General features: G+C 46.1%; 3 protein-coding genes across 3 annotated transcripts in view; 2 read left to right on the top strand and 1 right to left on the bottom strand.

Moving 5' to 3' along the window:
- EIF3B (eukaryotic translation initiation factor 3 subunit B) overlaps positions 1-8,706 on the top strand; it is a 33,062-nt gene extending 24,356 nt beyond the window's left edge. Inside the window, exons 14-19 of the mRNA XM_050966308.1 lie at positions 3,229-3,367; positions 3,961-4,086; positions 4,655-4,732; positions 5,341-5,449; positions 5,888-6,006; positions 8,149-8,706. Of these exons, the coding sequence (XP_050822265.1) occupies positions 3,229-3,367; positions 3,961-4,086; positions 4,655-4,732; positions 5,341-5,449; positions 5,888-5,991 (556 nt within the window). The 3' untranslated portion in view covers positions 5,992-6,006; positions 8,149-8,706. The remainder of the gene's footprint in view (positions 1-3,228; positions 3,368-3,960; positions 4,087-4,654; positions 4,733-5,340; positions 5,450-5,887; positions 6,007-8,148) is intronic.
- MRM2 (mitochondrial rRNA methyltransferase 2) overlaps positions 1-27,748 on the bottom strand; it is a 338,368-nt gene that overhangs the window by 74,914 nt on the left and 235,706 nt on the right. The gene's annotated exons all lie outside the window — the stretch shown is intronic.
- LOC127057522 (kinesin-like protein KIF19) overlaps positions 9,725-27,748 on the top strand; it is a 35,763-nt gene continuing 17,739 nt past the window's right edge. The window contains 6 exon segments of the mRNA XM_050966282.1: positions 9,725-12,194; positions 12,197-12,328; positions 16,389-16,469; positions 19,945-20,055; positions 22,601-22,688; positions 23,108-23,244. Of these exon segments, the coding sequence (XP_050822239.1) occupies positions 11,991-12,194; positions 12,197-12,328; positions 16,389-16,469; positions 19,945-20,055; positions 22,601-22,688; positions 23,108-23,244 (753 nt within the window). The 5' untranslated portion in view covers positions 9,725-11,990.

Here is a 27,748-nt window from a genome sequence, read left to right as displayed (position 1 = left end):
AGTTTGAAATTGCCTGTCCATGCAGTACTGTCATAACATTTTTCCCAGATCTGGACCTTAGCGTCCAAAATATGGGTGTTAGCATGAAAACCTCCAAGCTTAGTTACCAGCTTGGACCTGGTAAAGCTGCCACCAGCCAAGAATCTATACAGTGCCTGGTGCACTGTGGTCTCCCCAAAACCTTCCCTGGGGGACCCCCAGACTCAGATTCCTTGAGTCTCACAACAAAGGGGATTAAACCATTTCCCTTCCCCCCTCCAGGTGTTCCCTCCCTGGGTTCCTGGAGAGAGATACAGAAGCAAACTCGGTGAATCTAAACAGAGGGACTCCACCCTCCCTGTTTCCAGTCCTGGAAAACACAAGTACTTCCCCCCCCTCACCCAGAGGATATGCAAAGTCAGGCTTAGTAAATCTAACACAAAGAGATTTTACCCCCTGACTACTTCCTCCCACCAATTCCCTGGTGAGCTGCAGACTCAATTCCCTGGAGTCCCCACTAAAGAAAAAACTCAACAAGTCTTAAGAAGAAGGCTTTATATAAAAAAGAAAGAAAAGGACATAAAAATGGTCTCTCTGTATTAAGGTGACAAATACAGGGTCATTTGCTTAAAAGAAAAAAATGAATAAACAGCCTTATCCAAAATGAATACAATTTAACACATTCCAGCAACTATACACATGTAAATACAAAAGAAAACAATATAAACCTTATTGTCTTACTATCTTTGTACTTACAACTTGGAAGCGGAAGATTAGAAAGCTGGAGATAGAAAAATCACTCTCATAGCCGAGAGGGTCAGACACAAGACAAAAAACAAAGAACTCACATACAAACTTCCCTCCACCCAGATCTGAAAAAGTCTTGTTTCCTGATTTGGTCCAAATGATGGCTGGAGACAAATTTCACTCATTCAGATCACGCTGGGCAGGTACCAAAGTGGGATGCAAGAAATACCAAGTAATTGGATGCCGTCTGCTTCCATATGGAGAGATTCTAAATTTGGTGTCCAAAAAGCAGTCACTTGTAAAATTCCTCTGTGGATATATGGTTCAAAATGCACCAGTGTAGGAGCAACCAGGGTACAAACACACCTTCTTGCTGGAGGCTTTTCCACTGGGGAAGTAGTAAAATACATCACCAGTAGAGGTGTTGAAAGAAGCTCAGACTAGCACAGTACTCGAGGAAGCAGAGACAAAGATGCTTCTGAATGCTGTTATGTACCAGGTACGGCTTTTGGGTCTCTGGGTGTCAAAGGAACCATATTGATACACATGTTTCGGTCCTTGCTGTTCATTACTTTCCAAAAATGGAACATGCAGATGACATATGGATTGAAACTGCCATTATTACCAGCACCACTGAGAAGCGTCACTTCCTACCTGTGCATACAATTAGATGCACTCCCTCCTGACTTCTGCAACATATTTCCTGCTGTCCATGCATTAATAGGCTGTGGCTGTTCTCCCTAGCTGATATTGTGGAAAGAATCTGAATTTAATGTTGTAGAAACATAGGGAACTTACTCTCCATTTGGCGAGATCTCTGAAGCGGTGACTGACCAGTGACAATTTCTGCAGCAAGGAATCTGGTAGCAGTGCTGCATTACAAGACAGAGAAAAGGAGACTCACAGAGACCTGAATTGCTTGTATTTCAGCTTAGCCATCAAAAAGGGCACGTCACTGGCCAAACTCCCACTGTGTGAGGATGGTTTTGAAGAGTATGTCAGCAGAGCATCTTGGCAAACAAAGATTTGGACGTCTTTGTGCATAGGTAAACCAAATATTGGATCACCATTGCAACATGGATGGAAAAATGTGGATGAACTACTTCCATTTTCTTCAAGGGCTCAGTGGCATCTAAGCTTCTACAAAACCTTGTTTCTGCCATTACTAGTAAAGGGTCACTGCAAAATCAGCTGTCTGTAGTCAGAACAATCTTCACTGCACAGAACTGTGCAGGCAGTGAAGATTGGTAATCCATGTGCTCTCAACACTTTGTTCTGGACAAGATGATAATGTTGACTAGAAATGTGACCAACAGTGTTACATTTTAGTGACACCTGTACAAATTGATTATTTTGTTTTATCCTTTTAGATTGTTGTGATGCTGTGAAATCTCAAAGAAATTCAATTTTATGCCTTGAAATAATACATAGGGTCATAACACACACGTTTTTCAAAGTGGTCATTTCAACCTGTTGATGGTGTCATTGTTTCTTTGTTTCTGTGGTAATAGCACCACTTGAGAGTTCTATCATACTTTAAGATAAAGTAGACATCATAAGCTTTCAAATGATGTGCATGTGTGTAGAAAGGGTACACTAAGTCGACCATATCGGTGGTGTGTCTGCCACTCGGCTATGATAGTGATAGACTTAGGGAGCGTGGTCTATTTAGCTTAACAAATAAAAGGTTATGGGGTGACTTGATTACAGTCTATAAGGACCTACATGGGGAACAAATATTTAACAATGGGTTCTTCAGTCTTAACAGGTTTAACACAATTCAATGTAAAAATAAATTAACAGTGAAAGTAATTAACCATTGGAACAGTTTGTGGTGGATTCTCCATCTCTGACTATTTTTAAATCAAGATTTAAGATTTTTTTTAAAATACATGGTCTAGGAATTATTTTGGGGAAGTTCTATGGCCTGTATAGAGGAGATCAGACTAGATGATCCATAATGGCCTTCTGGCCTTGGAATCTATGAAAACCCATGTGGTTATTCTGTGGACTACTGAGTTTTACACATGTTAATGGAAAAGCCCTGCTTCACCTTTAGAAATGTGTTTTATTTTTGACTTAGTCTTTGCTACAGAAATAGCCATATTTATACCATGGTTGTAAAATTTTGGCTGTACCCCAAGTGCATTCATAATATGGTTTCGTTATGACTTTGGAGGGAGGAAAAAACATGTTAAGGAACTTTAAGCCTAGAAAGATACAAGGGTTAAAACTATTGCCCATTGTTTGTGCACAAAAATATGAAGAAATAGCTGTGATTTTTAAAAACCTTGAGAGAACCCATTTAAACACCAGCAATGAAAAAATGGTAATCTTGTTAATATTGATGGAATTTTGTGGATGTGTTCATAAAGAATGTCCCCTCCTAGTATAGATCCCTCTATTTTTTTTTTTTGGGGGGGGGGGGAGGGGGGTCAGGAGGAAAGTGTCAGCAGGCATGGATCACTTTTCCATCTTGTTCCTCATTGTTTGCCTTTGCAGCATGAATGGTGCCTTAACATTTGTTGATACATCAGACTGCACCGTGATGAATATTGCTGAACACTATACAGCCTCGGATGTAGAGTGGGATCCTACAGGCCGATACGTTGTGACATCTGTGTCCTGGTGGAGCCACAAGGTGCTAAAGTTTCTGCTGTGATGTCTCCCTGGGTATTTAAGGGGGTCAATCTGGCTTTTTGTGTGTGTGTGGCATTGCTTGTATCTGTCCGTGGGTAGTAGCTCCTGGTGTAATCTCTTGCATGCCTATTCCACATATCAACTCATTGCTTTCCTGTGTCAATGAACTATTTCTTTGTTGTTCCAGTCAGTGTACTGTATCTTTTCTATATGCAAGTACAAGGTTTTTAGTCTTTGGGATTAGTTCAGGAGCTTTCTTACTTCAGTTCAGATATTTTGGAAGTGCTGGTGGATACCTCTGCTTTGGATACTTCATAGGTGCTTCATTTTTGAAGCAGCATAACTTTTTTTTTTTGTTGGAGGAACATTACTTCAACTTAAAATTAAAATAAGAAAGGTGTGGGGGGGGCCAAAACACCAAACCTACCCCAAGCAGTGTGTTCACTCTGAAAAGGTAGAAGTTCCAGAGACTCGAGTCCCACTAGGGACTTTCCTGTTGATTTTTCCATGGAATGCATTCAGATATATGGCAATGGGGTAGCACAGTATAAAACCCTTAGACATGAGTGAGATTTCTCACTTACTGTTTTCCAGGTGGACAATGCCTACTGGCTGTGGACCTTCCAGGGTCGTCTCCTTCAGAAAAACAATAAAGACCGGTTCTGCCAGCTACTGTGGAGACCCCGACCTCCAACCTTGCTCAGCCAGGATCAGATAAAGGTGTTGTATCTCAGTTTAACTCTTCTGGTGTGGGCATTGGTGTAGAGAATTCAGGAGTGGTCAAGTCACAAGGGTGTGGTTTAAACTGGGGAATGGAAAACTGCTGTAGAGTTTTCTCTCTGTGCTTAGTGGTAAGGCAACGTGAGAGCTCTTCACAAATTCATTGGGGGAATCTGTATGTTGAAACGGTTCTGTGTATGTAACAGTACTCAGTTTGAGTTGTCTCTTTTCCTATTACAAACTTGTTTTTGTGTGGGGGTGGGGAGGAGAACATTCTGAGGAAACTAGAAGGAAAGGTAATAGGAGCAGAGAGGGCTGTTGAAAACTTGGATAAGGAGCAGACTTTGGCTATCCAAACTCCAGTGGTTGCCCATGTACAGAAATACTGGAAGTATCTATAGGCCTAAGCAAGGAAGAGAAACTATAAATGATAGAGGAGAGAGGTTTTTTTTAATAGACATAAGGAAACTTGCAAAAATGCTGGGTATGCCAAAGCATGCCTGAAGTGGCACTCTCTTATACATTATGGTGGTCTCTAGTACTGGTTGACATAAGTTCTCTGTTGCAGCAAATTAAGAAGGACCTGAAGAGGTACTCCAAGATTTTTGAACAGAAGGATCGTCTAAGCCAAACCAAAGCCTCAAAGGTAAGAAGCTTCTGGGACACAATCGATGAAAGGTAGCTGATGCACTTGTAATCCATACTAATCTAGTGTGTCTTTGTCTCATTTCACTGACTGAGCCATATAGTTTTGAGTCTGCTTCCGCCTCCATTTTAATAGACATTGTCCGTTTTGTCAAGTAGGAGAGGCCATTGTGTTTTAGGTCCAGGTTTCCCAGATTCAGTCCCCACGTGACCCAGCCAGGAACATTGTGAACTCAAGCACAAGCATATGTGTAGGGAAGGCAGTAAGGCAGAATTTGCTGGTTCTTCACTCGAAGAAACTGAGGCATGGTGTTACTGATATATGTTGGAGGAGGAATCGGGAAGAATTTCTGTTAAGTAAAGATACTTGAGTAATCTTGGCTGGGACTTGTGGGTTCCTGGTGGCTGCCTGTTAGCCAGTTTTAGCATAAAAATTACACAGAAACCATAAACCCATCTTGCCATGCTGGAAAAAGGTGTCTTAAACGCTGATAATTATCTGTTAGTAGCTGCATTCATAAGCAAAAAACCCCTAGATCACTTCCAAATGCATCCCACGAGGATGCACTTTACTGATGGGCTTATTAACCTCTTGTTTTGCTTCTCTAGGAGCTCGTAGAAAGAAGACGTACAATGATGGAGGAGTTCAGGAAATACCGCAAGATGGCACAAGAATTGTATTTGGAACAGAAGAATGAGCGTTTAGAGCTGCGAGGAGGTAAACCAGTCACTGGCAGCATTGTAAAGATGTGACTTTATCAGTTTATTTTTTTACGCACCAAACAAACATCACTCAGGCTATAGAAGCAGTCTTTGGTAGTGGATCAATGTTTGGGAGTCGAAAACCTGCTCTTGTGGTGAGTTGGGGTCCCTTTTTAACATTCCCTCTCTGCCAAAAATAATTCCTTGACCCATGTCCTAGCAGGTTTGCTCACTCCTCGGCTATTCTCTTTCCCATCCTTCGTTTTTTCCATCTATCTTGAGGTGGTGAGTAGGGAGAAGGCTACTGTTGCTGCCCAGTGTGGTCAGTACTGATGGTTTTGCACATAACGTGCTGGAGGCCAGTGATGTGTATTTTCCTTTTGTGGAAATACATTAGGCATTTTTGCCGCCTTGGTGGAGGTATTCAGGACTAATGCCTCTTCTTTTCCTCCAGGGGTGGACACAGATGAGCTGGACAGCAATGTAGATGACTGGGAAGAGGAGACTGTTGAGTTTTTTATCAATGAAGAAATTATTACCATTGCAGAACCAGAGTAGTCCAATAAAACTGTGGTAAGACAGATTGCCTTTCAGTTGAGAAATATCTTTCCTATCAGCTGTTGCAGCATACCTCCAACCTGCATAAAAGCACTTTTTATGGGAAAGCTTAAGGCTTATAGAGTGCAAAAATGAATGTTTCTATACCTTTGACTTGGCTTTCGTACTTGGCAGTTGTAGTGCTAGGGGCCAGAAATGATAAAGGCTTTCTTTCTTCGAAGTGAATGGTTAGGTCCGCTTGTAAATCTACTGGCACTTTGCAGAGTCCATCCTTCTCTTCTTGATCCTTTCAAAGACTGAGAATCTGAGCCAATTCTTAAACATGATGCATTGCAGGCACTTGATGAAAGTGCCTATGCATTATGAGAAATGTTTATAATTATGCTAGAGGAGAGGTAAATTTTGTGTTCTGGTTGTTGGAACCATATAACCTTGAATTGTTGTAAACAATGTTCTCATGCATTATCTAAGAAGGTTTTAATTACTGAACAAATTTGCATACTCTTAAGTCAGGTATTGCTCTTGAATTGACAAAAGTCCTCATGCATTCTGCTACCTCTTCCTAAAAATGCCACTGAGATTTCAACATGTAATAAACACTTGTATTTAGTGTTACTGAAAGTGCTTATTCATTATAAGCATTTATTTGAAGCCTGTTTTAATCCAGAAGGCTGCTTACCTTTCTGCATACTCCAATATATCCCCCAAATATTGGCAATAGGTCTTCCAGATCTAGTGGAACTTTCCTTCTTGGATACTTTCCAGACTGTTGTGAAGGAGATCCAAACCCTGAATCCCACTGTAGGCCTCTGGAATCTGAACAGAGCACTTGTCTGGCTTGGTGTGTCTAGGCACACTGTTAGGATGCAGTTCCTCTTTCTAGCAGCCCCTCCTGAGAGCCGAGTGGGACCAGTGCTGACTGCTCAGGGTCCCTTGTAGCTTAAACATACCTCTTCCAGAATTCCAGCCATAGTGGGTGCTCTAGTTTCAAGTTAACTCTTCAGGGGACATGAGGTGTAGCACAAAACACAGACTTTGCGTGCGATTCTGAATACACCATGGCTTTTTACTTCAGCAAGAAAGCACTGATCACTTAGAAGATATCAACCTGAATGCAGTACCCTTTGCTCTAGCACATCTTTAATTTGAGGGACAATCTGTGTTCGGATAGGTAGAATTCCCTCCTGCCTCATCTGGCTTCTTCAGCAGCTTCACCAGCTCAAACTGAGGGGAAAATGGCTGAAGAAAGACGTCACGTAGAGCAGCTCCTGCCCTCTAACTTTCTAGTCTTCTCTGTGAAGTTACCTCTGATCAGCCTCCTCAGGTGATTACAGACCCCTGCAGGTAACTTTTTGTTGCAAGGCGACATCTCCCCTGACATTTTTCCTGGGTAGGAGCCAGACTTTTGTCTCAAGATGCTGTTTTTTCAATAGAGAACTATCAAGACTGTTAGCCCTTTTGTCACCACATCTTGGAATTTCAGTCCAACATGGAGGTAATAAGATGGCAGAGAAATGAAAGGGCAAACCATTCAGAATAGAGTTTACAGCTCGATAAAGTTGCATAGAATTCATAATCTGAGTTCCTAAATCATACAGAGAGATTCCCCAGATTGTCACAAGAGGATAGCCCTAGTTGTTGGATCTGAGAAACGTGTACTTAGAAGGCTTAAATCGCTTTTGTGTTAGAGGGGAAATATTGTTCGGTGGTTATGGCACTAGCCCAGGACTCAAGGTATCTGAGTTTAGTTCCCTGTACCTTCTCAGACTTCTGTCTGACCATGGGCAAGTCACTTAACCACATAGTGACTGGAATTAAGGCAGCGGCCCCATCAGTGTAAGGGATGAATACTAAAACCCCCTCACCCATCCAAAAATGCACAGATGTCGCTTAAACCCTCTAAATATGTTTTTAGTTCCAGTGGCCAGGTATGTCCTCTTGCCAGTATTTGGGGGATGTGGAAGAGTGGAGGTAAGAAAGGGGGAGAAGCAGTCTTCTGAATTAAATAGGCTTCAGCTAATGAGTTACTAGGACAGCACAACAGCGAAGGGTAAGTGGAGTGCAGTTAGAGAACTGCCTTTCCCTTGTTAGCAGCTGTGAGAGTTCTAATTTTTTTGTGTGACTTTGACTTTTTCCTTTTTTTCCCCTTCTCTGCAGCACCGCCATATCTTGTACTGAAAAGAGGTTCATTTATTTTCAGAAAGCCTACACCATCTTCGGAATTTTTAATCCATATTCTCTCTCTCTCTGGATGGTGAATGCACCAGGTTCTCTCCATTCTGACATATTGTAGTGCCTTTAAACCTCACTGTCAGCAGTGGGGCTATTTGAAAGGCACTGCTTTTAAATTTTTATTCATTTGGGAGGGGGTTGTCTTTTTTTTAAATCCACCACCAGTATTTGCTGTCTTGACTCCTGTGCATTGCTTACCAGTTGGCAATTTTGAACTGTTGCCAGTAGGTGAGCATTATCCATGCACCTTCCAGTGTCTTGCACGCTCACAATGCTTCTGTTTGCAGAGGACTCTTTTTATGTCCCAGGTGCATGGACAGGTGTTTGTTTTGTATGGGGAAAGATCAACAGGAGAACCATTTTTCCTATGATGTATGTTAGTGTGCTGAAGCAGCACTACAGTGGGCTGTACCCTCCTCCATTCAGATTGTGACAGGATTCAACAGGTTGAACATGGAAATAAAAGCAGACCTATACCTAAAACAGGCCGTCCGTGTGTTCTGTAGAAATCTTCCTCTGAATGACCAGAGTTGATCGTTATCTGAATATCAATCTGTCAGGGTTCAGAATTTGCAACTGCATTTGATTTTTTGTATCCCTGTTCCTTCATGGCTGCACTGATCTTTATTTAGTCCATGGTGTATTAGGTGGCAGACTGGCTTACATGTTTTTAATAACTATAGTGCAATGATTTGAAGATCAGTGTGTGAATTTCTGAGACCCACTTACAAGATGCTGCTATTGGCAACAGCAGGATTGAGATTTCCTGGGTTTTATTTGCAAGCTTTGGTTGAAAATCTGTTCAGAGGAGCACACTCCATGTGTGCCTTTGGATATACAAGGAAGCCTATATTCTGATGTCTGGAGCCCTATGCCTTGTGGTGAAGAAAGTACAGAGTACTTAACTTCTGGATCAACTCCTCTTGAGCAGACTTCCATGCAGCAGCAGCAAAACCAAATAAACCTTAAGAATCTAGTTCTTAGCAGATAAGAGCTCTTAAATGAGCATGTTTTATGGTGAAAATACAAATTAATACTGTCTTGTACCACCAACTTTCATCCTTCAGAAAAATAAGCAATTAATATTTATCATGGGCGATGTAAACAGAATTCCAGATACCCACACTGAATGTAGATAATCACATTCTTTTAGATAATCCATAATGAAGTTTATCCCTTAATCTTATTTTTTTTAAATCTTTCAGAAGTGATTCTGCAAGGTTATAGCATGTTGAAGGAATACTTTAACTTTTTAAATAAAAGAAGTCATTTTAATACCACTTCAGTAGTGAGAAACTGTCTTGTGGAAGTCCAAAGATCGGTTGCCAATAAGATATTTTGTTCATGGTTGGCATACAGGATTTATTATGGGACTGAAGTAATTCCTGTAGTGGGGGTGATTTTGTCCTCTACCCATCAACAGTCCTAGAACTCAGCTTGTGAAGCGCATTACTGCAAAATGTCAAACTGTCTGCCATTTTGACAGCTAGGTAAGTGTTCTGACTATTTCTGAAGAGGGAAATATTCTCCCATAACACATTGTTGTGATCTGAATTTCTGTTTAATTGTTGGGGTTTGGAGAATAAGTTTAGTCTTGTCCAATATGCCTTCTAGTTTTTCAGTGATGCATATACCTTTTGGTACAGGATACTCTATACTACTTGGCAATAATGAGCAGTGAAACTACTAGAGACAGATCTGCTGGACATGTGTTTGGATATAGTAACCTAAAGCATCATGATCCTGAGGGGGGGGGAGGGGAGACACACACCCTGAGGATGTCACATGGGCTGCAACTGTGTGCTGATTAGGCAGCAAGCAGTCTGCAGGCCAAGGATTGAGAACCACTGCACTAGACTAATGCAAATAATATCAAGTGTCTGTTTTGTACAATCACAAGCCAAGAAATTCTGTCTACTGTATTTCCTTTCTGGTTTTAAGTGGATTTATTATTCTTTAGTTCTTACCCCTCTCAGAGCACACATCTGATGCATGAAGTGAGACCTTTATATACTACAGTTTTATATAAGTTGTAAAGAACCTTGGGCTCCTTCAGGATGAAAAATATTACCTACTTATTTCTCCAGGTCACTAGTGAACAAGGAGTGTATTTTTAAAATATTTATGATGTAGTAAAGTCTGCTACGTATGCTCGTGGTGTATGAGGCATGTTGGAAGTCCAGTCATGACTCCTTCAACAAATCATGAGTTGGGTTTTTTAACTTCAGTATTGACTGATGTCACTAGTGATTCATGCTGCTGCTCTAGAGGGGTTTCTTTTTTGTAGCACTTACCTTAAGTGTTTTTACTACACTACACAGTTTGCAATCTCTCTGCCTGCCACTGAAATGCAGCTGTTCAATAATGTGGTAGAGCAACATTACTGGACACTTGCTTTGAATTTTCCTATAGTCATTTTACCTGGAACAGTGCTGCTAACACTTTTTTGTATGAGAAATGTCATTGAATCTTTAATTAAAGAGAGAGGCTATGACTATTTGCAATGTTTCTATCTAGAGGGGAAACAGCTACATTCCTGTAGTTCCTGCCTCTCCTTCAAGAGTGTCCTGGTCCAGTGTGCTTAGTGTGTGATCAGTCCCCAGTATTTTCCATCTGACAGGGCACTAGACAACTAAAGGAGTTGTACTGGGAAGAAGACTCCCCTTATCTAGTAGTTGCTCTATCCTGTTTTGTGTTTAAAGTGTGTATGCCTCAGTCAGTTAATGTTGTTTTTTCTGACTTCTGAAATACCTTTAGTCCCACCACTGTTAAAATAAGACAAACAGCTCAGGGCCTATTATATTAAAAATGAGTCAAGTTCTTTGTTTAGATAAAAAATAAAATGACTTTCTCCTGAAATGTTTTTCTTTCTTTAAGTAGTCTGTCTTCCTTCTCTCTGCTGTGAGTGGAAGTAGTTGATTCCAAGTTTTTTTTTCTTCTTAAGTAACCTTAGAGGTTGTCTTTTAAGGCTAGGCCTAGGCTTGAGCCCTCTAACTTAAAGCTCTAGTGTTTCATCCAGTTCAGTCTTGCTTGGTATAATTTGCTATGCTAATAAACCCCAGTAATTAAAATAGAACGCACATTCCTTGTTTTTCACTGTGCAGCAACTGTAGCAGGAAATCCAAGAGCTGCGAGGTCTACCCCTCTCACCTGCCACTATTAAGCGTTCTACCTCGGCCTAGGAACAAGGACAATAGCCTCTTAAACTCAGCTAGTTCACTAAGGGGTTGTACCTCAACCATCAGAAACTTCTACAGCTGCGGGGTTAGTGCTTAAGTATGCAGGGGCGGGGGGAGCGGTTAGGAAACGTGCCTGGGAAAACAGGCATCTTCAGCCATGCTGTCCCTGACTTGCTGAAGGAGCCCCATGCAGCTAGCGATTGGGTTCACTTTTCCCTGCATCTCAAATAATTCCCAGGGGCCAGCAGGGCTTCTGGTGTTCCGGCCCCCTGAACGTTGTTCTTCCCGAGCTGCAGTGCTAGGAGGAGCTGGGGCAGAAGCGGAGCCTGCCATGCCCCAGGCGCTGATGGGCTGGAGGCAGAGGAGGTGCCCTGTCTTCACGGTGAGGCAGAGGCGAGTAGCTCTGTGCTGCTAGGGCGCCAGCTCCAGGCCGAGTCCGGGTTTCACTGCGCTAAAAGCAGGCAGCGCTGGAGCTGCAGGCGCTGACCAGGCACGGCCCCCTACAGCCCAGTGGCGCCGTGGGCCGCACCCACGTGCTGAGCATCTCTGGGCCGGTCCCGTACCCGGCCTCAGCAGGGGGTGGCACTGATGGGGCGTGCGGGAGTCGGGCCGAAACCCTGCATCCTCCACCGCCCGGTGGCTCCCTGGGGCTGGTGCAGCTCGAAGCTGCTCGCCGCCGCCTCGTGCTGCTCCAGCCGCGCGCTGATGTCACCTGGCGCCCGGGGAGCGCAGGTCTCCTCCCCGGGGCTGGGACTGCGATCGGCTCTCCCTGTCTCCTGCAGCCCGCTGGCGGCGCCGGGCCCAGCCCAATGGCTTCCCCCCTGGGCAGCCCTCTCAGCGCGGGGCAGAGGCGGACAGGAGCTGGAGGCCTGGCTCCGAGCCCCAGCTCGGCCAGGAAGGATCCGAGCGTGGAGCAGCAGCTCACGGTGAGTCCGGCTGCCCTCGGGCATTCAGGTTGCTTTGGGCGCAGCCAGGCACCCGCCTTCCCGTCTACTATGCAATCCCCGGCTGCCCCCGCAGACCCCTTCCGCGAGCCCCGCCCCAGCCCTGGTGCCTCGGAGGGCTGAAAGCACCCCGCAGGGGACAGACCTGTAGCGGTAGAGGGTGGGACAGGATGCGCTAGCAGGTTTGCCCTATGTTTCCTTCTGGAAGTCCTGGGATAAGACTTTTCCAAGGCAACTGAGCGCCTGAGCTTTTCCATCTGAATTGAAATTGTCTGTTGTAGAAAGCAGGTAGGTTGCACTCATCAGAGTTCCAAGATTTTGACATTTCTCTGTGTGGATCATTTGCTGTTTTTTCAGTAACGATTGTGCACAGAGACAGTTCTTTAATTAATCCTGCTCCCAAGGGGGGGGGAAGGGGTGTGTGTGTGTGTGTGTTTTATATATATAATTTACAAAAATCTCTCACTCACTTATTTTTGCCATGACCTTCCATCTGCAGAAATCTTTGCTTTGAGCTCTAAACCATATAGTAACTATCGCACGTCACAGGAATCGCTTCTGTAATAATGTCTAATAGCATGTAAAATATTTTGAGTTCCCTTTACTGCCAGTAAGTCCTTAATACTGAGTCTGATCCTTCGCCACATGCTTTCTTGTCTTCCCTTGGTGGCTATAAATAATTATTTTTATTTACTTGCTTTGGGATGTGAGCAGTTACAGACATGCAAGAGAGGCTTGTCAGTCTTAACACCATTGCACACTCTGCATGAGGAGGAACTGCTATAGAGAGGGTAACATTTTCAAAAGTGCCTCGGTTCCAGAGCCACCCTTGGGTAGGGTGAATCGGGGAGACCAGCCTGGACCCCGTGCTTCGATAAAATTGGGACTGTCCTGATATTTAGCCCTTTGTCCCGCATCCCGACCATCGGGACGCCATTTGTCCCAATATTCAGGGATGGTGAGGCGGACAGGTGGGCAGGGTGAGGAGGCGAATGGGGAGGTGAGCGGCAGGCGGGAGAGGGGTGAGGAGGCAAGCGGGTGGATGGTGAGGAGAGCAGCGGGTGGGCGGTTGGGGAGCACACCGGACAGATGGTGAGACTAGCGGGAAGACAGGTAAGGAGCCAAGCAGCAGGTGGGAGGGGGGTGAGGAGGCAGGTAGGTGGGCACATGGTGAGAAGAACAGCGGCTGAGCGGATGGGGGGGTGCACTGGCTAGCCGGTCACATGGCGAGTGGCGGCTGGGTGGCCGGCGAGGAGACTAGCAGGGAGGCTGATTTGTCCTGGGCCCCACACCCCCATAGGGACAGCCCTCCCTGCTCGGTCTCACAAGACTTAATCTACAAAGTCACATAGGAGCTTCTAAAATTTTACTCAAAGTCTTTTAGACTTGATGATAAAGGAACAATCTATTCCAGGGGCTCTATGAATATTAAAGATCCCACAGACTTAGGGAGCGACTCCCTCTATCCTGTTAATACTCATCCAAAAGTCAGCCTCACTTTCTTATTGCTAGAGTTTAAAGTGGTGTGTATGGGTGATTCTGGATGGTACCTAAAGCTGCCTCTGGAAACTCATTAAATCAGCACTTGACTAGACTTGTTATTGTGGAAATGGATTTGGTTTCTATAGAAACTTTTTGTATGTGACTATTGGGTCCTTATAGCAAGACTGTTTTAAATATTGGGCACTCCTCAGAGATGACACATTAGCCAAGTACTTTATATCGTGTTTCACTAGCATTAACTAGTGTATCCTCTCAGCAACTGTTAAACAGATCTTATTATTCCATTTTACTGATGGGAAATGTACACAGAGCTGTTGAGGCCAACACTTTTAAGCACCCACTGAAGTTGGGTGTCCACCTTGAGATACCAAAGGACTGGTTCAGACATGATGAGTACTTACAATTCCAGCTGAAATCCCTGGGAACTACTAGTTCTCAGCACCTCTGAAATCAGTCCCCACATGGGCCAGATTGATTGCCCAAAAACAGAGGACCCCAGGATTAGTGGCCACATTTGAAAATGTTGGATTAATTTGGGCCAGAGGTTCCACAGTGAGTTGGTGGTACAGCTGGGCAACCTATGGCACGCCCAGATAGAGAGAGAGATAACGAGGTTAGTTCAATCAGGGAGGATGAGGCCCTCTTCTAGCAGTTGAGGTGTAACCCTGTTATCTCTAGACTGATTCTTGCCTGCATATTTATACTTGCCTCTGGAAATTTCCACCACATGTGTCTGACGAAGTGGGTATTCACCCATGAAAGCTTATGCTCCAATACGTCTGTTAGTCTATGAGGTGCCACAGGCAGGGGCGGCTCCAGGCCCCAGCAAACCAAGCGTGTGCTTGGGGCGGCAAGACACGGGGGGTGCTCTGCTGGTCGCCGCGAGGGCAGCAGGCAGGCTGCCCTCGGCGGCTTGCCTGCGGAGGGTCTGCTGGTCCCACGGCTTTAGAGGACCTCCCGAAGGCATGCTTGCAGGAGGTCCGCCGAAGCCGCGGGACCAGCGGACCATCCGCAGGCAAGCCACGGAAGGCAGCCTGCCTGCCGTGCTTGGGGCGGCAAAATTCCTAGAGCTGCCCCTGGCCACAGGACTCTTCATTGCATTTGAAAATGTAGTTACCTGACTGTCATTGACTGAAATATTTATGTCTAGACCAGGGGTCGGCAACCTTTCAGAAGTGGTGTGCCAAGTCTTCATTTATTCACTCTAATTGAAGGTTTTGCGTGCCAGTAATACATTTTAACGTTTTTAGAAGGTCTCTTTCTGTAAGTCTATAATATATAACTAAACTACTGTTGTATGTTAAGTAAATAAGGCTTTTAAAATGTTTAAGAAGCTTCATTTAAAATTAAATTAAAATGCAGAGCGCCCCGGACCAGTGGCCAGGACCCAGGCAGTGTGAGTGCCACTGAAAATCAGCTCACATGCTGCCTTCAGTACGCGTGTCATAGGTTGCCTACCCTTGGTCTAGAAGAACGTGAATATAACTGGCACTTCATAATAGTTCCAGCCCTGCAATGAACTCCAAACTTTCATGGAATTCCATTGAAGTCAGTGGGGTTCTGCACAGATTAGGGGTCAATCTATACCAGGGTTTCTCAAACTGGTGGTCGGGACCCCTCAGGGGGTCACAGGGTTCTTACATGGGGGGGTCATGAGCTGTCAGCCTCCACCCTAAACCCTGCTTAGCCTTCAGCATTTATAATGCTGTTAAATATATTAAAGAAGTGTTTTTAATTTATAAGGTGAGGGCACACTCAGTCTTTCTATGTGAAAGGGGTCCCAGTACAAAAGTTTGAGAACCACTGAGAACTCATCCTAGGATCAGGGTCATAGTGATTGTTACACAGGGATAAGCAACTGGGTATTGTGTTCTTCTGGCAGTAAATTTGGTACAATAAACGTATTTTGTGTAGTATAGTTTAAGAGCTGATGTAAAGAGCTGCACATAGGAAGCCATCTGCAGTCCACGACAACAAATTTATTAGACCTATAAAATCTAATGGTGGTTTTAGGTTTTAGTCCTTTTAATATATAAAGTGATGAGAATTTTTTTATGATGTTCAAATTCTAAGGTCAAAATCTTCAAATCTGGGTGCTCACTCAACTTCAATTCCACTACTCTGACACTATGAAGTAAATAACATAATTGTAATCAGTATTTTGGGGACACAATAGAAACAGAATGTGTCTAATAGCTCTGGAGCACCCAGAAACACTCCCACATCTGTGAATGGGAATGGAGCTGGTGGGCAGAGAAGTAAGCAAAATGGAATAGTCTTGGGTTCTGTTACTTTAGAAACAGAGAGGGTAGTAGGGAATTAGCACTCGTCAAAAAAAAAAAGTGAAAATTATTGGGGAATTAAATATTTTAAGCTTCTCTGGTGGGTTAAAAAATCCTGGAGAATAAAAAAATCAATATAAAGTTATTCTACGTAGGTAATCATGTCACTTGAACAGAGAGAATGACTCAGTGATGGATCAGTCTGAGCTGGCTGAGGGAGTATTTATAACCAGCGCAATTCCTGTGTATGTGTGCAGGTGGCTCTTCGGATACGTCCAATCAATGAAGCTGAGCTGGAGGAAGCTGCTGCTATCATAGCCCACAGAGTGGGTGACCAGGTGAGGTTGGAGCAGAGCAGCATGGGTGAGTTTACAGCTGAGCTGGTAGCTGATGGTTTCTTGGAAGGAGAACCCAGGGGCTTAAGTGCTGGTGCCTCTGTGATGATGGAGAACAAACACAGTGACTCACTTGAACATGGAAAGGGTTATGAGGTTTAAAAGTTCTGCAAACCTGGGCAGTGATTGTTAGGGCAGCTACAAAATTTGCAGACTCCTGAGAAGTCCCCAGATTCCCAGGGCTGGGAGCCAAGAGGAAGATAGGAGACTGAGCTGCTTTCATGACATTTGTTTGGGAAGAAGGGAGGGAAGAAAAGGAGATTACTCTTGAGAGAACTCTGACAGGAGGTGGTTCTTTCTCAACCTATGTGAACTGCCTGCAGGGCTAGGTTCATGAAACTGCCCAGGAAACCAAACCATGGAGGATTCACCAGGGCTGCTTGAAAGACATTATATCCAAAGACAAAGCTATGAATTTTGGAAACTTTGCAAATATAGGAATTATCAGATTGGTTCAGACCCAAGATCAATTTAGTTCAATATCCTGTTTCCACCAATGCTCAGTACCAGCAGCTTCAGAGGAAGACGCAAGAAACCTCGCATTAGGCAGATGTGGGATAATCTCCCTCCAGCATCAGGTCTCTAAATCCCAAGTAGTTAGAGATTGGTTTAAACCAGGGGTTTTCAAACTTCATTGCACCACAACCCCCTTCTCATAACAAAAATTATTACATGATCCCAGGAGGAGGGACCAAAGCCTGAGCTTGTCCATGCCCCACCACCCCCCCAGGGGACAAAGCTAAAGCCTGAGCCCCACCGTCCTGGGGGGGAGGGGCCTGTAGCCTGAGCCCTGCCACCCAAAGCAGTGGAGCTCAGGCTTCGGACCCGGGCCCCAGCAAGTCTAATGCCAGTCATGGTGACCCCATTAAAATGGGGTTGTGACCCATTTTGGGGTCCCAACCCACAGTTTGAGACCCGCTGCTTTAAACCATGAAGCATTTGGTTTAATATTCCTTCTAAAATTTATGTTAGCATGAACTGTTATAACCATGGATGTTCTTGATATCCATAGAAATGTTCAATCTCTTTCTAAATCTTGTTAAATTCTTTGCCTCAACAATGTCCTGTGGCAATGAGTTCCACAGTTTCAGCACATATAGTGTGAAAAAAAATTCCTTTTATCAGTTTTGAATTTGCCATCTTTTAATTTCATGGAATGTCCCATTGTTCATGTGTTATGAGAAGGGAGAACAGAAGCTCCCCATCTACCTTCTCTAGATTATTCATTATTATACAGACTTTCATCATGTCCTCTCTTATTCACCATCACCTTTCTAAAGCAAACAATCCCATTCTTTTCAATCTCTCTTCGTATGACATTTTATCCAGGTCCCTAATCAGTTTCATCAGCTTTCTCTGAACTCCCTCTAATTCTGCAATAGCCTCGCTGAGATGGGGTGACCAGTACCATACTGCACACAGTATTCCAGCTAAGCAGACCTTAGGGCTGTGTTATGTGGGAACTAGGAACTGCTGTGAAACATTCAGGCTGCCTTTTATATCATAAAGAAGTGAAAAGGGAACAAATCTATTTTTCCCTGTACAAATTATCTTACAAGTATGGTTTCCATTTACTGAGTTATTTGTGGGACATCATTCGTTAAAGGCCATCAAGCTGGCTTGATCACAAACTTTATTTTTGTAGAGCTTATTTAGAGACCCCCTCACCAGCGCTGAGCTCTATTTTCCTCCAGTGGACAGGGAAGGATTCAGATATTGCATTGGTTTAAGGATAATTTTTACCGTGGAGAATCTCTCTCTCTTAGCCATGAAAATGACTGTAACAAATGAAGTGAACATGGGTTCTTTGGCAGTTGAATATCCTTGGTGTTTTTGTAGCTAACATTACTATTCTGATCTCAAGTATAGTTTACTTGGAGCCATTTACATCCCTTCATTGATGCATAAAACAAAACTGAGTCTTAAGCCGCAGCAGTTCAGTCCACTAGTGAATGGTTTATAATTTTGTGTACGTTTTCACGGTGCCTGTCAATCAAACAAGGCATTAACCCTGGACAAATGAAACTATCTTTGTTTTCACTATCTAATGAAAAAAAACTTTAAAGTGAGGTGGAATCTACAATACCACTGATGTACTGATCCTGACCTCACAGGATCAGGATTGCAGGATCAGGGCCTAAACGTATTACAGCTCACATTTCCAAAGAAAACGCCTAACGTAAATTCTCTGTGCCCAGTTGTATGAGTGGAATCTAATGTTAAATCACTCAGACAGACGCTTATGCATTTACCCATTTTGCATGTGCAACTACAGATTGTGGGCATAAATCAAGAGGGTCTTTTGGGCGTTTGCCCCTAGATAGTTACTGTTTTCAATTCTTTTTCATCTGCATAGCTCAGAAAAAATTGCTTTTCTCTAGCAAGTGAAATTGTGCAAGTAATTAGCCTGGGATGGTTACTGGATACTTTTGGAATTTTAGGCTGGGGCAGAGGAACAGAAAACCCCGCCAAGCTCTTCAAGTTTCCAGACCAGCTGCTGGGGATTTGCCCTACATCTTTCATATCTAGTTACATGATTTTACTACAGACTAGCAACCACATGCTGTAATTATTTTGTAGATCAGGTGGTTGATGATCTGCACTGTAAACACTTAATTAGGTATTTATCTGAGAGACGGCAAAAGCTCCTGGGGAGGATATGGTGCATGGTTTCCCCTCTAATCCCCCTTGAGGCCAGAACACCTCTTATGAGCTGTTCCAGCAAAGGGGAAGGAAAACACTTCTTCCATGATAATTATGTATTTATGTGAGTGAGCAAAATTGGTCCCAAGGGAATCAGGAAAAACAAAACCTGTTTTCTAACCTGCCCTAAAATATTTTTCTTTTGTTTTTCCCTCTTTTTTTTCTAATAAAAGTCACCAAAGGAGCAAGTTTCTGTCTTTGAGTAGAGCTGATACTTCCACTGATCCCTACACAGGAAAGGTTTGGGGGGATTTTCCTCATGCAATTTTGATCCCAGTGAACTTAATTTGTTTCTTTATTGGTTCCCTTGTCAGTTGGGAATATTCCAATTCCCACCCTGTTGCCTAACAATAAAAATGGAAGGGGCTAATTCTCCTCTTATGTACAGTAAAGGGTGGTCTTCTGCCATAATTGCTAGTTACCCATGTGACCTCAGCCGGTGATCAGATGAGTTGTAGGGCTTCGGTGTGACTGAATTAGGCCCCAAAACATCTCAGACTTGCTATTATGCATGTATGTGGTTTTTTCCCACCTATTGCCATAATGCAACACTTCTGGGATGATTCGTTAATACTAACAATTGACGTTATAGAAGATCCTGAGATAGATAACCGGGAGAACCACTGGCTTTTCTTGACTGCAGCTTCCACTTGCTTTCCGTGACAGACCCAGTTAAGGATATAAAGATTTTCTCTCCATCTTTATTTTGTCACAGATGGTGGTTCTGATGGACCCAAGTGAAGATCCAGACGACATCTTGCGAGCCAATCGATCCCGAGAGAAGACATTTATATTTGATGTGGTTTTCGATCACAAAGCGACCCAGGTAACATTCCTTCCCTTTCCAAAAGGTTTGTGGTGTGGTTTACAGCTGGGAATCTTTCCTTCCCATGGATATTTGGTTTGACAATGTGAGTAATAATGTGCATCCCAGAATCTACGTGATGTCCAGTGAAAAGGCAGTAGCGCTAAGTAGAAGCAGGCAGCCAAGGCTCTCTTCTCTTTATTGTGATCTGCAGTATACAACTCACTCTTTATCTCTCCCTCCCTAGGGACAGAATCACCCAGCTCTACACTATGAGTAAGCAGAGTTCTGTAACTGAGAGCCAGAACTCCTGGGGCCTCTGGTGAATGAGGTCATAGTTATCTGGTTTGGGTCCTTCTATTGTGTGTGCTCCTCTCGTCTTTCTCTGTTGTTTTTTATGGACAAGGCTCTGTAAAAGGAGGCATGTTCTTGAGCCGAAGTCCAGTTAGGCAGGACTGATGCACACAGCTGTGTGCTGCAATAGACGGGGTGAGATGAGCTGAGAAACTGATTAATGAATGAAATAATGGACTCATGGGAAGTTACTTGTTCTGCCTATAGGCAAATGTCTAACGGGTCTATCACAGTGATATCAAGACATCACAGTTTATTTATCTAAGGATTTACTGTAGAGCCTGTCATCATAATATCTTCTAAGCAACCAACAAGTATTTAATCTCCACAATATGTGGTTCAGAATTGACTGCATAGTGGAGGTTCTAGGGAGTCTTCTAGAGTAATTCTTTATTCCCTCTCATGTCGGTGTATCCTTGACACATGATATGCCCTAAAAGGCTTGTTAATTAGGTGAGTATCACAACATGTTCTGAAGATGGCCAGGGTCCGGCTTACTGGTCCCTCTTACTGATAGCCCATTCCAGACTTACACCCCCTTGAGAATATCGCATGTGCATGAAGAGGTGACATGCCTGGTGCAGTTTATCATGGGTCTATGACTGCACCACCTGTTCATCCATCTCCCTGGGACTTATTTAAATATTCCAAACCTGTTAGCAGCTTCACGCAGACACTTTGGGGAAGATCCACAGCTGGTATAAATAGTCACGGCTCTCTTGGAGGCAATGGAGCTATGAACTTCATTCTTTTAGAAGAACCTGCCAGACAAGGTTCCCTAAGGGCTCCCCTTGCATGTAGAATAATCCCTTTGTCCGAAGTCCAGGATGGACAAGATTCAGTCCACAGCTTTAAAATAAAAATGTCGCTGCATTAAATTCCAATAACTCACGGTCCCGTGGGGAGAGAAATAGGAGAATGGGAGCTTTATACCATTGGTAGGGGGTAATTCCAGCGGGTCACAGACCCTGCTTCTAGCCCTGGAAGGGCCTGGGGTACTGGACTTTAGAACAGTGATATTATGTAAAGCAAATCTATATTGGGTCTTTTTTTGAAGATTTTACATTTATGAATTTTAATTTTTCTCTCCCTCTGAGCCCAGCACAGCCAATTCCTGCTAAGGTGCCTGGCTTTACAGGCAGAGGAATACAAGAAAGAGTTCCAATGCATTTTTATAAAGAAATTTGCCTTAACATATTTAACATATAACTAATGATTATGTTGTGTTATGCTGTATTTGGCATCTACGCTATGATGTGATATGAAGACTTTATCGGCACTTATTCGGGATGGTCTGTATTACACACATGGCCGCGGTTCTTGTGAGTAATGCAATCATCTCAGATGAGTGGTGACAGACCCTTTATACTTCCCCCCAGAGTATTCCTTTAGATCAGCGGTTCTCAAATGTTAGCAAGCCAAGGACCCTCATTTTGATTTAAATTCTTCTGCAGACCCTCAAGCCCCCTGCTCAGCCCCAGGCTCCACCCCCACTGCACTCCTTCCCCTAAGGCCCCACCCCTGCCCCTCCTCTTCCACTCCCTACCCTTAGCGCATCCCGTCCCTCCCAGTGCCTCCTGTACGCCACTGAATATGTTCCCCGGTGTGCAGGAGGCACTGAGAGGGAGAGGGAGGGGGAAGTTGATCAGCGGGCCTGGCAGACCCCTTGGTGTTATGCTTGTGGACCCCCGTTTGAGAAACGCTGCCTTATGTGATATTATAATTAGTATATTGTATATTTATGAAAATATATTATATGTGTATGTGTGAAAGAGAGAATGCAGTGTGTGTGTCTTCCTCTATTCTCTCTGTTGTATGTAACTTCCACATCTGTGGTTATATTATCATAAAGTATCTTTTTTAAAAAGTGTCTGTGGTGGACTGAGGACTGTAATGAAACGTTCCCAATTCAAAATCTAAGAAAATAATCAAACTTTATTTTTGGACCCTGACATGCCGCATGCATCTTTAGATACTTCAGCAAGACCTCGACCTCGTTAGTTGTTTTGATGATTTGGCAAAATCATTTTGTTCTGTGAAGCCAGAAATGGTTTTGAAGCCCACAGACTTTGTAAAGAGAAAATGAGTGTGCTGAGTGAACCACAGAGAACGAGTGAGGGATGTTGTGATAAGTTTAGACACTGGATACTTGTGTCAGCTGGAAAATATTGTTATGCCTGACCTGAGACCTATGCTGTTTCTGACTGACTAGGAGGAGGTGTACGTGTCCACGACCAAAAACTTGGTGGAAGGAGTCATTTCTGGATACAATGCAACAATTTTTGCATATGGGCCAACAGGTAACATCAATAAAATATTATACCACAGGGGGAGCAATAGCTGCAGAGACTGGATTTGGAGCCAAGGTTGGGGAGTGATAATTATAGGGACTTGATCTGAAGTAACAAGGCCAATTAATTAATCGCTTCAGAGCAGAGCAGCAAAAATACCATTCTGGCTGCGAGATGAGAATCTTTAGTTTAAAAGTTAAAGCAACATCAAATCTGTAGTAACTTTGAAAATAGATTTAACATTGGAGAGAAATCTTTCCTCTCAAAAAAGGGTGAGGGAAAGGAGGGCTTCTCTGTGCAAAGCTGAGTCTGTGTGGTGATCACACGGAAGGGCAGATCCGGCTGCTGATAAACGGCCGTGGATTGTATTAGATGATGTTTTTTCTCTGGAAGTTGATCTGTGCCGCTCTTCCCTGTATCTTTCACAGGGGCAGGGAAAACCTACACTATGCTAGGGACAGACTGTGATCCTGGGATCTACATCCGCACCCTAAATGACCTCTTTAAAGCCATTGAGGCAACCAGTGACAACATGGATTACACCGTCTCCATGTCGTACCTAGAGGTGAGGTGTCTTTGTTTTGTCATATGGACCAATTCTCTGTAGAAGATGCTTGGAAAGAATAGCATAGAGACACTCCTGCTGGGAGAAGCTATAAATCTAGAACCTGGGAATCCAGAGCCAGCGCTCCTGCATTCATTCCCCTGTGGTGACTCCCAGTGATGAGCTGCCAAAATATTAACAACAGGTTCCCTCCTCCTCACCTCACGAGGGGAGGGGGAGGAGAAGGAGGGCGGAGCATTCAGGGGAGAGGGGGAGGTGAGCTGGGGCCGGAGGCCGAGTGGATAGCTGCCCGAGCCTTTGTTAAATTTAAAAGCTTCTTTAGAACTGGTTGTCCTGGAACAACCGGTTCTAAAAAGACTTCTAAATTTAACAACCAGTTCCTGCGAACTGGTGTGAACCGGCTGGAGCTCACCACTGGTGACTCCTACCTTGAGTCTAGAATTCTTGTTTCTTTTTTTTCTTTTATTCTAATGCATAACATGCTGCTAAATGTGACTGTCACGGAGTCACCGGGCAATGCTCTGGAACTGCTCCCCACCAAGCCAGTCAGGACTTTGGGGAGCCTCCTCTCCCTTGGAGCAGACTTGTTCAGGGCAAGAAGCTCACACAGCTTCACCTCCTGGGTCTCTCCTTGGAGCATTCAGCATCCTCTGCCCCTCCGTGCGCTTCCCACAGCGAGTCCACCCCAGCGGGGTCCTGAGGAAGCCACCGGGTTCTGCACCCCCACTTTGCAGTCAGACGTGACTCTCAGCCAGCCAGTAAAACAGAGGTTTATTCGATGACAGGAACAGGGTCTAAAACAGAGCTTGTAGATACAGCGAACCGGACCCCTCGGCTGGGTCCATTCTGGGGGGCAGTGAGCCAGACCCCCAGGTCTGCCCTCCACCCTTGGCCCCAGCCAGCTCCAGACTAACAACCCCTCCCAGCCCCTCCTCTCTGCTCAGCCCCTTTCCCGGGCCAGGAGGTCACCTGATCCCTTTGTCTCCAACACCTTCAGCTGGCACCTTTGCAGAGGAGGGGCCCAGGCCATCAGTTGCTAGGAGACAGAGTGTCAGGCATTTAGGTGCACTGGCCCTTTGCTCTGCCAGATACTTAAGAACTGCCATGGGGACACTGAGGCACCAACACAGTATTCAGAGCAAACATTAAGAACATTCCCAGTTCGTCACATCTCTCCCCCCTTCGAGACCGAACTGAGCGAGGTCACTCCAGCCAGTGACCTGGGGAAGTTCGAACCCACGAAGGTTCCCATGGATGCCCCAGCATCTCTCCCATTCCTTGGTGTGAGTTACACCAGGACAGTCCAGTCTCACGCCCTCCCTTAGGTCGGGTGTGCTTGATGGCACTTGCAGGCCGCAGGTGGGAAGGTTTATGCAGCCCACACCCTTTGCCACCCCAATACCCCTGGGGTTCAAGCTGGGATTGGGTCTTTCCCCAGCCCTCCGGTCTGTGATTCGGGCTCTTTTGGTTAAGAGCCCCCATCTTGGCCTTTGCCAGCTCTGGGCTTGGGCAGCCGCTTCCCACTTTGTGGCCCAGACACAACACCTCTGCCGTCCCCCCTTGCACTTTCCAGCTTTTAACGTCAGTCCCACCTTCTTGAGGCAGCCCAGCCCCCTCTTCACCTGGGACACCTGTTCCTCCCAGGTCTGGCTAAAGGTGCACATGTTATCAGTGTCTGCCAAGGCCAAGTTCTCCATTGCCCTCTGCTTGTCTAGAATCTCCCCAGGCCTAGGCATGGGGTCGGCACCAGACACTGTGATGGCTTTAAGCTTTTGATAGCCCCCATAAAACCAGATCATCCTGTCTCCCTTGGGGATCAGCCCCACGGGTGAGGCCCATGGGCTGTAAAACGGCTGGATCCCATCTAAAGCCAGCAGGTCCTTGACCTCTCTCTCCAGGTTCTGGGCTGCTTTCCCAGTGACTCTGACTGGGGAACACCTGATGGGGAGATTGGCTCCCACCTCAGGGAAGAGATCCCCCTGGGGGTCTTCCCCCTTTTCCATCCAATCCTCCCTCTTCAGGTCCAGGGGTCCCCTCACTCTCTTCCCATCCAGCAGCTCGAACGGGAAGAACCCTGTGGATTCCTGGGGCACCACCAGCTGCCTCCCGATTCCCCCCAGTTCTACTTCCCCTTGGGGAGCCCATTCCAGGTACAGGAATCCCTTCTCCTGCAGGACTCTGTCCCTGCAGCCTTCCCCAAGGGGGTTTGCAGTGCTGTGGCCAGCAAGTTCCCTCAGCTTCTCCAAGGAGGGATCCCTCTGCAGCTCAGTCTGGGATTCAGCGGCTGGGGCAGGGAGTGGGACCTGCTCCCTCTCGCTGGCTGGACCTGGGGTCACAGCCCCCCTGAGCCCTGTCCCTGGTAGCTCCCTCCCTGCTGTGTAATCACTTCCCAGCAGCACGTCTGGACCAGGCAAACCTGTTTGGCAGCTGACCTGCCCTGCCTGGGTGTCCCCCCACTCAGCTGGGGTCTCAGCTCCCCCCGTGCTCAGTGCTGCCCTTGCTGTCCCAGTGGGGGCAGGCAGCGAGCTCTCTGCTCTGGTCACAGCATCAGAGCCAGCGTGAGCCCCCTCTCCAGTGTGCAGGGGGGTGGGGAGGATCTCTCCCTCCCACTCAGCCCCAGGGGGCTGGTTACAGGTAGGCAGGTATCCTGAGCCCAGCAGCCCCTCCCCCCTGCCAGCAAGGTTATTTGCATTTTCACTGACCATTTCCATCCTAGCCAATTGGTTCCCTGGATTTGAATTCAAACCCTCGGCCGTTACAGGAGCGGGGCCTGGATCCTGTCCCATGGGGAGACAGTCACCCCCCAACAGGGCCTCCCAGCCGATATCCTGGAGAACCCCAACCACCAGCCAGCCCGACGCCTCCTGGGTCTGCACAGGGTTCTGGGCCATAGGCAGGGGGAGGGGCCTCACCCCAGGGAACTTCACCCAGGTCCCACAGTCCCTCAGCATCTGGGGCTGCACCACCACAGTTCTCTCTGTCCCAGGGTCTCGCCCCTGCAGGCGTGTTTCCCCACTGACCCCTGGGCAGCCCCCTATGTCTCTCTGCTCCACCATCACCAGTCCACGCTGCTGCTGCTTCTCCTGCAGCTGTTCCTCGGGCTCTTGCTTTCTCTCACGGTCCTCTCGCTCTCTCGGGCTCTGCTCCCATCCCATCCGTCTCCAATCTCCTGATGAGGAACCCAATCGTGAAGACCCTCGTCTGATTGGGGACCAGACTCCCGGGGATGCCTGGCTGATGCTCCAGCTGCTCTCAGATCCTCTTGTAGCCCCATCTGGGCCAGGAATCTGCTCCTCAGAGCGGTCCTTCTCCTCCAACTGCACGATTAACTGTGCCTTGGTGAATTTCCCCATGCGTAACCCTCTCTTTGTGCACAGGATCACAATGTCCTTCTCAAGGAGATGGTGATAGGCCATCACTTCACCGTTCCCAAGTGGCTCTGGACTCACAGGCCTGTGTGCTCTTGGCTCCCCCATGGTTTCCAGGAAGAACCCCGGGTGTGCCAGCCCTTCTCGTGATCACCACCTCTTTGCCAGGGTCGAGCTGCAGACTCCTCTGCCCCTGGGACTGCTCCTGCAATCCCCAGGGGAACCCTGCTACTGCAAAAATCCTTCTCTCTCCCAGGGTCGAGCGGCAAGCTCCTCCGCCCCTGAGACTGCTCACTGCAGTCCTCAGGGGGACCCTGTTACTCCAACAGTCCTTCTCGCTGGTCACACACTCCCAGAGGTTAACCGCCCCCTGAAACCGTCCCTCTCTGAGCCTTCAGCACGCCTGGTCCTCATTATCCCTCCTTTGTTTTACTGCTCCCCAGTCACTTACTGCAAGCAGCGCCATTCACGGGGTGCAGTACGTCCCACCGCTGCCACCAGTTGTCACGGAGTCACCGGGCAATGCTCTGGAACTGCTCCCCACCAAGCCAGTCAGGACTTTGGGGAGCCTCCTCTCCCTTGGAGCAGACTTGTTCAGGGCAAGAAGCTCACACAGCTTCACCTCCTGGGTCTCTCCTTGGAGCATTCAGCATCCTCTGCCCCTCCGTGCGCTTCCCACAGCGAGTCCACCCCAGCGGGGTCCTGAGGAAGCCACCGGGTTCTGCACCCCCACTTTGCAGTCAGACGTGACTCTCAGCCAGCCAGTAAAACAGAGGTTTATTCGATGACAGGAACAGGGTCTAAAACAGAGCTTGTAGATACAGCGAACCGGACCCCTCGGCTGGGTCCATTCTGGGGGGCAGTGAGCCAGACCCCCAGGTCTGCCCTCCACCCTTGGCCCCAGCCAGCTCCAGACTAACAACCCCTCCCAGCCCCTCCTCTCTGCTCAGCCCCTTTCCCGGGCCAGGAGGTCACCTGATCCCTTTGTCTCCAACACCTTCAGCTGGCACCTTTGCAGAGGAGGGGCCCAGGCCATCAGTTGCTAGGAGACAGAGTGTCAGGCATTTAGGTGCACTGGCCCTTTGCTCTGCCAGATACTTAAGAACTGCCATGGGGACACTGAGGCACCAACACAG

Source organism: Gopherus flavomarginatus, chromosome 9, assembly GCF_025201925.1.
Source record: "Gopherus flavomarginatus isolate rGopFla2 chromosome 9, rGopFla2.mat.asm, whole genome shotgun sequence".
NCBI lineage: Eukaryota > Metazoa > Chordata > Testudines > Testudinidae > Gopherus > Gopherus flavomarginatus.
Note: the sequence above shows the minus strand (reverse complement) of the source record. Positions and strands in the feature narration are given on the sequence as shown.